The 12,105-nt window shown below is 52.6% G+C and overlaps 1 protein-coding gene across 1 annotated transcript in view; it reads right to left on the bottom strand.

The window, feature by feature from the left end:
• Window positions 1-12,105, bottom strand: part of LOC149351243 (cell adhesion molecule Dscam1-like) — a 167,696-nt gene that overhangs the window by 11,547 nt on the left and 144,044 nt on the right. Inside the window, exons 14-15 of the mRNA XM_089577000.1 lie at window positions 9,365-9,658; window positions 775-945 (exon numbers count right to left, since the gene is read on the bottom strand). Coding sequence (XP_089433126.1) covers window positions 775-945; window positions 9,365-9,658 — 465 coding nt within the window. The remainder of the gene's footprint in view (window positions 1-774; window positions 946-9,364; window positions 9,659-12,105) is intronic.

Consider the following 12,105-nt stretch of genomic DNA (forward strand, 5'->3'; position numbering starts at 1 on the left):
GATGCATGGGTCAAGGAATTTTTACGTGCCAGGTTCAAATTTTGGGCTGTGCGGCACGCTGTATAGTGAATGGCTGATATACAGATACCTAGGGCTACTTAACGGACATAAAGACATAATTACATGTGCTTTCTTTTGCATTAATCTGCCTTCATCGAAATGGGGCCACCGCGGCCTGGACAGAACCCGTCAACTCGGGGTCGTCATGGCTCTGCGGAGCACAAATGTGGCGGCACTTGATCAAAACTCTACTGAACGAAAAACGATGTATTCCAGGTGCCCCCTTTTCTGACTACTTTTAATGAAGCAGTGGCCCGCAAAGTGTCCTGCGGCCACACTGACCAGGATCAGTACGTTCTTCTGGCTCACTGGGGGCACGTTTGGAAACAAAAACATGTACTGGTTCATGTATTTTCTTTATAATTTTTATGCAAGGGACATAAGCTTACAAGAGTGAGCTCGAGCTTATGTCACGTCGTTTTTACCGGCTTTCAAGAACATTCCTTTCCTTGACTTGAAAGCCCACGCGACCGCTGGTGTGTTTGTCTCAAGTTACGAAGGTCACTTGCCCCAATTTTTTGACTCACAAAATGTACACCAGTTTGTTCAAAATTCGAATCTGCGAGCACTATGCGGTTAAAAGAACTAGCAAATAGGAGGAGGAATGCTGCATCCTAAGCGTTTACACGACGATCTAGCTTTTAGCCGAACCGAGAGGAAGTGCAAATTGATAGAGAAAGAAAGAGAGAGAGCGAGAGAGCGCGCTATGCTCACAGTGCCTGTCGGAGCAGAGGGACTCCCTGGAACAGAGGATGCAGCCGACCACGATGACGATGAGGACGACGCAGCTGGAGACCAGGATGGGCACCAGGATCTCCAGGTCCGTCATGCTGGGCAGCGATGAGCGCTTGGGCTGCGACGATGTGGCCTCCACCGAAGCCACGTCTGCGAGCACGCGTCGACACGGGCGTAACTGACAGCGTCGCATTCGGGCAAGGGGCTTTTAGACGCGCGGATCTACTCTACCCCATTGTGTTCCAAGTTATGCTGCGTGTATGTTGCCTCGACAGAGGAAGTTCACAAAGGAAATGGGCACACCGCATCTCTTCGTGATACGCTAACAACTGGCCCGTTTAATTTTGGATTCGGCCAGTTCATCGTCCCATTTTGGTGCTCGGGATTCACAATTAGGAAAAGTAAGACCGGTGCCAAAACGTCTTGCGCGCGGCCTCTGAATGCCAGATATTGGTCAAGACGGCCGAGTCTGTTAGGTCACCCTGAGAACAGCAGTGGAAAGCGTCGGCTTGTCTCCGGAGCTGCGAAAACTGTCGTTGAGCGGATCACACAACGAGAAAAGACATTGGCAAAAATTTGATCTGTCGTTGCACGGCATCTCGTGTACAGGCAACGCAGAAAACCCTTTAAGAATGGCGCCGTTCGAACGATCACGCGATTTCTCGCCTTCATTTGTTTTGTTGCAAGGCAGGCAAGTGAGGTGGAAACGATGTGGAAGGTCTATGGCTGAGTGCTTTACTGCACTATACTGTGTCAGCGCAAGACTTTTACTGCTCAGGGACGTTGGTAGTCCAAAAGAATGACTCTGCCTTGAGCATCGGGAAAAGTGCCGCTGCACTCCCTTCCTCTCCACGCTTACGCTGCCATATCACAAGTGTCGCTCAACGTGAAAACGTCCCGGCGCTATCGACGAGCTCATACGTGTGTCAGCAACGCCGATTTTACGCGAAGGTGTTTACAGCTCGTTCGGTAGAAAAGCCGTCGCCGTGACCTAGGATCGACAGGAAGGCCTCAGAAACGTGCCGGAAATATTCCCACAAGTTTCAAACTAAAAAAAGAAATTCTCCGGAATTTAGGTTTGAACGCAGGCCCCCTGCGTCCATGCATACGCGGGCACGCATTGCATATGCCAGAAAAGGTCGTTGGTTCAAGCGTGTTGTAGGGGCACCAAGTGAACGCGTTGTGGTGTGTCTGACAGTAAAGTGTGTTGGGGATATGCACTGATGTTGTAGTAATTAAAAAAATAAAAAAAGAAGGAAAAGGCGCTATAGCGTCTATTCTTAAGGCGAAGTTTAAGCGTCCTCTAATTTTTTTTTCTTTCTGATTACCAAGCACCGCGCACACATAGTTGAATAAATAAGAAAGGACACGAAGCAGCATATACATGCAGTGGCATGTATATTGCCACGTATCATTGTAGTGTTTGTTCGTTCACGCTCAAGGCTGCAGGAAAGGGCTGTTATCATTTTTGTTTGTGACGCGAGAAGCGACCGGACTAATCTCGATTGATCACAGCCACGAAGAGCGGCATCTACGTGTTTCCAGATTACTCTAGATGATCTCGAACTGTTATCTCGAAGTTTCCTTGGCGGCTTTAAATTGAACGATGCCGCGAGCAGCGGACATTCGTAGTTCGACGACCGCCGAGCACGCCTGTTGCTTACGCCGCCGCCGAGTGATTCAGTTCTTTTGAGGGCGCAAGTCAGCCCAAATAAAGAGCTTCGTTTGAAAGTCTTTGTTGCTGTCTTCCTGACCGCTGGACTGCCGTCACTACAACGTGACATCTGGTGGAGGTGCTGGGTAACCTTCCATGTACCGGACACCCCCAGCAAGTCGCGACGCCAGCCCTTCGAGTCATTCACCGCAGAACCTGAGTCCAGTCCACCGCGCAAGCCGACGTCTGCTAGGAGACGCACCTGAGTTCGGGATTCTGCCTGACCCTACCCGGAAACGAAAGCCAGCAGGAACGTCCACCATGAGCTTGCCCCAGCCGACGGCTCCAATCATTCTTCACCAGCCCCGGGTGCCACCAACCTTCGACGCTTCGCCTGGCGCCGACCCCGAAGAATGGCTGGAATAGTTCGACCGTGTGGCTGCCTTCAACAACTGGGATGATGCTACGAAGCTTAGGTACGTCTTCTTCGCCTTGGAGGGACCAGCAAAAGTCTGGTTTGAGAATGAGGAAGCTAACCTCACGAACTGGGAAACCTTCAAGGAGCAGCTTCTAAAGACCTTCACGAACGTTGTGCGAAAGGAGAGAGCCCAGCAGCTGCTACAGTCTCGCATACAACACCCAAACGAGACCGTTGCTGTGTACACTGAGGAAATGAAGCGTCTCTTCCGGCGTGCCGACGCAAACATGAAGGAAGAAGAAAAAGTAAGGTTGCTCATGCGAGGAGTTAAAGAGCAACTCTTTGCCGGCCTCGTCCGCAACCCACCGAAAACTGTCGCGGAATTTGTAGAAGAGGCATCCACGATGGAAAAAACTCTGGATGCCCGAGCCCGCCAGTATGACCGCCAGCAGCGCATTTTCTCAGCAAGCTGCCTGGACACCGCTAACAGCAATGACCTGCGGGATGTTATACGTCAAGTTGTGCGAGAGGAGCTCCGACGGTTGCTGCCAACGGGAACGCAGCCGCAAATTTCATCGCTCACTGACGTCATCCGGGACGAGGTTCAACAGGCCTTGGGTGTGACGCCGACACCCACGCAGCCTCTGCAGCCCCCAGCCATGACTTACGCCGCAGCTGTGCGCCGTCCTGCCCCTCGACGACGGGACCCAAGCCCCTATCGCCCTCAGTCAGCTGCGTTGGACCGCCGCCCACTCGCCCCAACCCGCCCGTCCTACGAGCGACGCGCGCAGCCGAGGAAATGCGACGAGTGGAGAACTCCCGACCAGCGCCGCCCACTATGCTTCCACTGTGGGGAAGCCGGTCACGTCCTCCGGCACTGCCCATACTGAAGACTGGGCATCCGAGGGTTCTCTTACGACGCTCCACGACCCCGACCCGGCCAGCGACCAGCCGAAATTGAGGAATTTTTGCGTCGGGAAGAATGCTCACCACCCAGCCACCTATCACGTTCCCCGTCGCCTTCGTCTCCGCGCTTCGTATCTCTGAGCCGAGGCTACGCTGTGCGTGGACGCTCCCCCAGCCCCCGAAGGTTAAACTGAATAAAGCAGCCTCTGGAGGTGAGGTTGCTTCTAAGCGCAAGGACAAAGATCCTCCACCGACGATAACTCCGACGACACCTCCGACGACACCTCCGACGACACCTCCGACGACAACTTCGACGACGACGACGACGCGACCAGACTTGACGCCTTTACCGCTGCCCATAGAAGTAACGTCGGAGTACGCCCACCGCAGCCTCACTACCCGACGAAGCCGAGATCGTACACCGAAGACCACGTGTAGCACGAAAACGCGAACAAGTGACCTTGAAGTTACGGTCGACGGTCACGCGGTTACTGCCTTGGTCGACACGGGAGCTGACTACTCAGTCATGAGCGGGCCATTCGCTGTTCGACTCAAGAAAGTGACAACAATTTGGGATGGCCCGTTGATCCGCACCGCAGGTGGTAACCTGATTACGCCGTCAGGACGCTGCAGCGCGAGAGTTACTGTAAATGGGAGAACCTATGCTACAACCTTCCTGGTCCTACAGCAATGCTCGCGAGACGTGATTTTGGGAATGGACTTCCTGAATGAACATCGGGCGATCATCGACCTTCGATCTAAGTCGATCAAGCTTTCCACGGAGAATGTCATACCTGCTGCGACGAACGCAACTCATCACGTTGCCTTAAACGTCCTCGACGAAGCATTGAGCGTGCCGCCCCGATCGAGTGTCCTCGCCTGCATAGGTACTGGAGACGTCGAAACTGCCGAAAGCGTCATCGAGGGGAACACCCAGCTACTCCTGGATCGAGGACTGGCCGTCGCAAGGGGAGTCGCCCAAATCCGAAATGACCAAGGCCAGGTGTTGCTAACCAACTTCACCGAAGAATACCGGCATCTAAACAAAGGCACGACGATCGCTTTCCTCGACCAGCTGGCAGACATCACAGACGTATTTGCCCTACCCGACCAACCCGCAGAACCATCAGACCAAGGCCGTCAACCCACGTTCGACATCAACCCGGCATTACCCCGGAGCAGACAAGACCAAATACGCAGTCTTCTTCAAAGGTACAACGATTGTTTCTCATCAGCATCGAATGTGCGACGAACCCGGCTTGCCAAGCACCGCATTGTCACAGACGAACACGCCCGACCACTGCGGCAGAACCCCTACCGCGTATCGCCGATAGAACGCCAAGCTATCCGCAAGCAAGTAGAGGAAATGCTACGTGACGACGTCATCCAGCCATCAAGGAGCCCCTGGGCAGCACCAGTTGTCCTAGTGAAAAAGAAAGACGGCACCCTTCGCTTCTGCGTCGATTACCGCCGCCTGAACAGCATTACGAAGAAGGATGTCTACCCCCTCCCCCGCATCGACGACACACTGGATCGGCTATGCAACGCTAAGTACTTCTCATCGATGGACCTGAAGAGCGGCTACTGGCAAATTGAAGTCGACGAAAGAGATCGCGAGAAGACTGCGTTTATCACGCCAGACGGACTCTTCGAGTTCAAGGTGATGCCATTCGGCCTCTGCTCTGCCCCAGCGACGTTCCAGCGAGTAATGGATACAGTGCTCGCAGGCTTGAAGTGGCAAATTTGTCTAGTCTACTTAGATGACGTTGTTGTCTTCTCCACAAGCTTTGAAGACCACCTCAGAAGGCTTCGGACAGTGCTGGAAACAATCAAGTCTTCGGGCCTAACACTGAAACCAGAGAAGTGCCACTTCGCCTACGAGGAGCTGCTGTTCCTTGGTCACGTCGTAAGCAAGGATGGAGTTCGCCCAGACCCTCAGAAGACGGCTGCGATCGCACAGTTTCCACAGCCTAATGACAAGAAAGCTATACGCAGATTTCTTGGATTGTGCGCTTATTACCGGCGATTCGTCAAGAACTTTTCGCGCATCGCTGAGCCTTTGACCCAACTTACCAAGGCGGACGTGCCTTTTAAATGGGAAACGCCGCAAGAGGAGGCTTTCAAAGAGCTAAAGCGCCGATTACAGTCCCCTCCTGTGCTCGGGCACTTTGATGAAAACGCCGAAACCGAAATCCATACCGATGCAAGCAGTGTGGGCTTAGGAGCGGTGCTCGTTCAGAAAAATGGTGGAGAGGAAAAAGTTATTGCGTACGCTAGCCGTTCACTGTCGAAAGCCGAAGCCAACTATTCGACGACCGAGAAAGAATGTCTCGCCATTATTTGGGCCACGTCGAAATTTCGCCCCTACCTGTACGGACGACCATTCAAGGTTGTGAGCGATCACCATGCTCTCTGCTGGCTAGCCAATTTGAAAGATCCCTCCGGCCGCCTTGCCCGTTGGAGCCTGCGTCTTCAAGAATTCGACATAACTGTAGTCTACAAATCTGGCCGCAAGCATTCCGACGCAGACTGCTTGTCGAGAGCCCCCGTCGACGCAGCAAGCGAAGAAGAAGACGACGACGCTTTCTTAGGACCGGTAAGCGCCAGCAGTTTCGCGGAGCAGCAGCGCTCGGATCCTGAATTGCAAAGCCTAGTTGATTACCTGAAAGGCAAGACCGCATCGCCTCCCCGAGGGTTCAAGCGCCAACTGTCGTGCTTCGTCGTTCACAATAATGTCCTCCTGAAGAAGAACATCGCGTCCAACAGGACAGTACATCTTCTTGTCGTGCCCAAGAATCTTAGGCAAGAAATTATGCAGGCATGTCATGATGAGCCGACTGCGGGGCATCTCGGGATTGCTCGCACGTTGCACCGCATCCAGGAGAAGTACTATTGGCCGCGGCTAGCTGCCGACGTTTCCCATTATGTGAAAACGTGCCGCGAGTGTCAGCGACGCAAAACGCCTCCGATTATACCAGCCGGACTCCTGAACCCCATAACACCTCCAACTAAGCCCTTTCAGCAAATAGGAATGGACCTCCTCGGCCCCTTTCCGACTTCATCATCAGGTAACAAATGGATCATCGTGGCCACCGACTACATGACCCGATACGCCGAAGCAAAAGCGTTGCCTAATGGTACCGCAACGGAAGTCGCAAAATTTTTTGTCGAACAAATTCTCCTGCGACACGGCGCCCCCGAAGTGCTCATCACAGACAGAGGGACGGCATTTACAGCGGAGCTGAGGCAAGCCATTTTAAAGTACAGCCAGACAAGCCATCGGAGGACAACTGCCTATCATCCGCAAACCAACGGACTGACAGAGCGTCTCAACAAGACCATCGCAGACATGCTCTCCATGTACATCGACGCCGAACACAAGACGTGGGACTCTATTCTGCCCTACGTGATCTTCGCCTATAATACTGCCGCCCAGGAGACAACCAGGTTTACTCCATTCCAGCTGGTATACGGCAGGAAGCCCACGACAACACTCGACGCAATGCTCCCGCACGTTTCCGACGAAGACAACCTCGACGTCGCTGCCTACCTTCATCACGCCGAGGAAGCCCGAAGACTTGCGCGGCTTCGCATTCAAGACCAGCAGCACACCGACGCCCGACGCTACAATCTGCGCCGACGAGACACGCATTACAAGCCAGGTGATCGGGTTTGGATATGGACGCCAGTTCGCCGCCGTGGATTGAGCGAAAAGTTGCTGCGACGCTACTTTGGCCCGTACAGGGTTCTCCGCCGCATCGGTGACCTCGACTATGAAGTCATCCCCGACGGCATGACAGCATCTCAGCGACGCCACCCACGCCGGGAAGTCGTACATGTCGTACGCCTGAAGCCATATTATGAACGCTAAAGGACTCGAAGTTTTCATTCTCCGTGTTTATTTTCATTTTAAAGCATCGAGACGATGCTTCTTTGGAAGGGGGGTAATGCCACGTATCATTGTAGTGTTTGTTCGTTCACGCTCAAGGCTGCAGGAAAGAGCTGTTATCATTTTTGTTTGTGACGCGAGAAGCGACCGGACTAATCTCGATTGATCACAGCCACGAAGAGCGGCATCTACGTGTTTCCAGATTACTCTAGATGATCTCGAACTGTTATCTCGAAGTTTCCTTGGCGGCTTTAAATTGAACGATGCCGCGAGCAGCGGACATTCGTAGTTCGACGACCGCCGAGCACGCCCGTTGCTTACGCCGCCGCCGAGTGATTCAGTTCTTTTGAGGGCGCAAGTCAGCCCAAATAAAGAGCTTCGTTTGAAAGTCTTTGTTGCTGTCTTCCTGACCGCTGGACTGCCGTCACTACAACGTGACAATATAAATACTACCGTGGTTGTGGTCTTTTCAGCGGCAAGCAATTCATGAAACTTCTGCCCACTCTCCCAGCATTCAGCATCGCCATTTTTTCTTCCATTCATGCGTCACTAGTGTCACTGCTCGGTGAACTGTTCGCTGTGCAGTCTGTGGGTTCGTTGCTGAGTTTTCACTACATAGACTTTTAGTGCTCTGAGTCACAGCATCAACTGCAAGGCAATGTCTGTTGTACGAGTTTTATAGTGTTCATTCATTCATTCATTCATTCATTCATTCATTCATTCATTCATTCATTCATTCATTCATTCATTCATTCATTCATTCATTCATTCATTCATTTGTACAGGAGGGCAAGGGGAAAGCCGTTCTGCCATACTCAGCAATTCTGGACAGAAGCATTTTTCAACGAGAAAGAGTTTATGAACGCAGCTTTTTAAAAATTGTAAGTCTTAACTATAGCAATCAATTTATCCGCAGATCTCTCCTCGGGAGGGTTGCATTTTTTTCTTTTTGCTATTGTCGTTTCTGCTATCGTCAGAAACGTTCCTCACTGGTTTTCTATGGCAGTCCTAACTACTCGATGCGGGCGATGGAAACGCTCTAAAAGAAAGATTTTGCTACGCATCGGAAGAATGGATCATTGTCTTCAATATTCCCATAAGAATACCTTGCAATATTCCAATATTCAAAATTTTTGTGAAAGAATGCTGCACATGAACGGCTTCAGGCGTCCCTGGCCCTCAAATACAGTGGCAGCGGAAGCACAGAGGGACGCTGAAATCGTTGCAGCCTTATGGTATGCAAAGAAATGAATTTTATTTATTTATTTATTTTATTGGGGTTTGACGTCCCGAAGCAACTCAGGCTATGAAGGACGCCGTAGTGAAGGGCTACGGAAATTTCTACCACCTGGGGTTCTTTAACGTGCACTGACATCGCACAGCACACCGGCCTCTAGAATTTCGCCTTCATCGAAATTCAGCCGCCGCGGCCGGGATCGAACCCGCGTCTTTCGGGCCAGCAGCCGAGCGCCGTAACCACTGAGCCACCGCGGAGGGGCAAAATGAATTCGAACAATTGGTTATTGGGTATTCTTTTTTCTTTTTAGTGATAAAACCCACGAAAGTAAAGGAAGTAAGGAAGAGAGTATCTGTCATAGACAAAAGATGGCACTGGCTGCTTCTGTTTCTATGCTCGTATGCCAGTCAGGGTTGTAAAAAAAGAGAAAGAAATTAAAGCCAAGTACGGTGCACTAATACTGACGAGCGGTGCCGTTCGGCGTGGTGAACTCGTACTGCGCCTCTGTGGCCCCCGCCGTGGACTTGGCCACCACGTGCACGTTGTAGGTGGCGCCGGGCGTCAGGTTTCGCAGCAGCAGCTGGCTCTGGTTGGCTGGCAGCCCCTCGGCCACCGTGGACCAGGCCTGCGCGGGGCCCTGGCGCAGACGCACCGTGAAGTCGAGCAGCTCGCAGCCGCCGCTCTTCCAGCTGCGCAGGCTCAGGGTGGCGTGCCGCTGCGAGGCCTGGATGAACTCCTCCTTGGTCGGGGACAGCGGCGCTGCTCGCGAGCGAAAGGAAAGAGTCTAGTACGTCCGTAGGCAGCGCTGCCAACTATATGGTATACTTGCGATCAAAAGTGGGCCGAGAACGCAGCTATAGTCGGATACAACTTCAGAACGAAGCGGCTTTTCCCCCTCAAAGAACCCCCTCCAGCCAGTGGCGTCGGCCGATTATCATTGTCCTGCCAGCGTGACAGTGCAGGGAGTGGCAGATGAAAGGGGATAGACCCTTCTCTCCATTGTGGCACCGCTCCCTGCATTGTCACCCTAGCAGGGTCATGAGAATCGGCCCACGCCATTGGCTGGAGGGGGGTTCTTTGACGGGGAAAAGACGCTTCGTTCTTAAGTTGTATCCGACTATATCGTATAGTTCTTTGCGCATGCGCCGATTCCACCTCCGCGCGATTATCAAGCCCGTTCACAAAAGTCAGGTGGTCAGAGCTTGAAAATTCTATCGCTTTGCCTTTTGGGGTATGAAGAAATGCAGTTCCGACTCAAGATGACGTCGGTCACCAATCGCGGTGTAGTTTCATTTTCTCAGAATATTTTACGCCGTTCGGTATTTATGTTGCCCAACGCAACTTTGTCTGGATCACAGTGTAGTTGAGAGCACCGAAGCTTAAGCTTTCCCGCAGCGCGACCTGTTTCGAAGCGCGAACAGCCGAGGAAATGAATAGAGAGCTTTTCTATTTCAAACAGGACGAGTAATTTAAAAAAAAAAAAAAGGTAAATGAAATATGCCGTCAGTAATGAGGCAGAAAAACGACAAGAGTAAAATTTAACTTACGGGCGGTGACGCCCATGAGTCATGACAGGGCACGCCTGCTTTGGTGGGTCTCTGCCATTTCTTTCATTTCATGTTCTTGTTTGTTTTAAGGGGCAAGATGGGAGAGCTCCGGTAATTTCTCGCCCTACTCCATAACTCCCCATTAAGAGCGAACATACGCCGGCTTACGAGTTAACAAGGGAAACCTCCGCGTAATGCCGCTGTTGGGCGTTGACAGCGCCTAAGTGTGAAAGCTCTGGTGCATTACATCCTGCGTACCAATGACGCCGGAAGGCTCTCTCGCTGGCTGTGCCGCCGCGCAGGTGCTGAAGATTAAATCTCAATTAGCGACTCCATCTGAAAGCGCAGGGAAGGAGCAAAGGCTTTCGGTTAACATCGCTGGCACTAAACCGGGTACAAGAACTGCGTGCCAGTCCCAGTTGCCTGAATGTGTTACATGTCGTATTTGTGTTTTAGTTTCGTTCAAAACAATTACGTTTCTTTTTTGCGTCTCGGTTCGCAAGATTAACGGTCCACGTGGACCCAATACGACATTACTGCAGGCGTGCTACGCGCGGGAACGGGAGGTGAAATTGGGGAGGAGGAGCGAAGGGAGGAACTGTACGGGGAACGCCGGCGGAGAAAATCTATGGGCAGATTGAAGGACTTCGATAAAGGACGTGGAAATCAGTGCAGCTCATAATTGAATCAGCGGCGCCGAGAAGAAGAAACACGGTAACATTGCTCGATCTCGTCTTGGCTCATCTGATGGGAGCTGCCAGGTCAAGCGCGCTTCAGGGGCGTGATTAAGGCGGCGAAAACTCTGGCGCACCGAACAGGATTAAGCGCACGTCACAAGGTGTGCACGCGAGCAACTCTCGCGGCGAACAACGTGCGTATACAGGCGCCGAGTTTTCTAGACATTAACCGTGGTCTCGGGCCCCAACCTCCGTGGCGTGGCGGCCCGTGTCCCCGACTCGTCTCTGCCTGTCTCGCGCGGATTATACCAAGTGGTGAGGAAAAGTAGGAATTACGGAAAAAGAAGCACAGAAAAGAGAAGTAAACGCGAGCACTTCCAAGAGGTTGTACTTTATTTGCGCCCGTCCCCGGAGCAATTCGCGACGCGCGGCGCGGGCCCATCGACCCAACAGTCTAGATTGGTTGGCGCACACAGCGGTGGCGACTGACGCGCCGTATGCCGCACGGGGACTCGTGGCGACTCGGTCCGGTGCAAAGCGGGCGATGGGGATGAGGGGTAGAGGGGAAAAGGGGGGGGGGGGGGGTGTTCGCACAGCCCGCGGCTTCGAGGAGAACACGCGACAGGCGCCGCCGCGGCTGCAGCCCTGGCTTCCACGGCACTGTATTATTGACTGCGAGCGCCGCTTTTCATCGGCTCCCCCCTCCCTTTTTTTTTTCTATTTCCAGAATTTCCTCCCTCTTTTCTTCCCCAGTGTTTGCGTGTTTGCCCACTTTTCTCCAGATGTCATCTGGAAGGTCGTCCCAAATTTGGATTTCTGCAACCCCCGTCCGCAGGGGAAACTCGTACAACATCGTACGTCAGTGGGAAAGAAAAAGAAATACCCTCAACGGCGCAGCTATAAAACCTGAAGGACGCTTCTCCTAGTCATTACTCTAGAAAAGGCAACGACAAGCAAGTGCGCTCGGAGTCTTGTTTGTGTG

The sequence above is a fragment of the Amblyomma mixtum genome, chromosome 3 (assembly GCF_055824585.1).
Source record: "Amblyomma mixtum isolate Tamu chromosome 3, ASM5582458v1, whole genome shotgun sequence".
Classification (NCBI taxonomy): Eukaryota; Metazoa; Arthropoda; class Arachnida; order Ixodida; family Ixodidae; genus Amblyomma; species Amblyomma mixtum.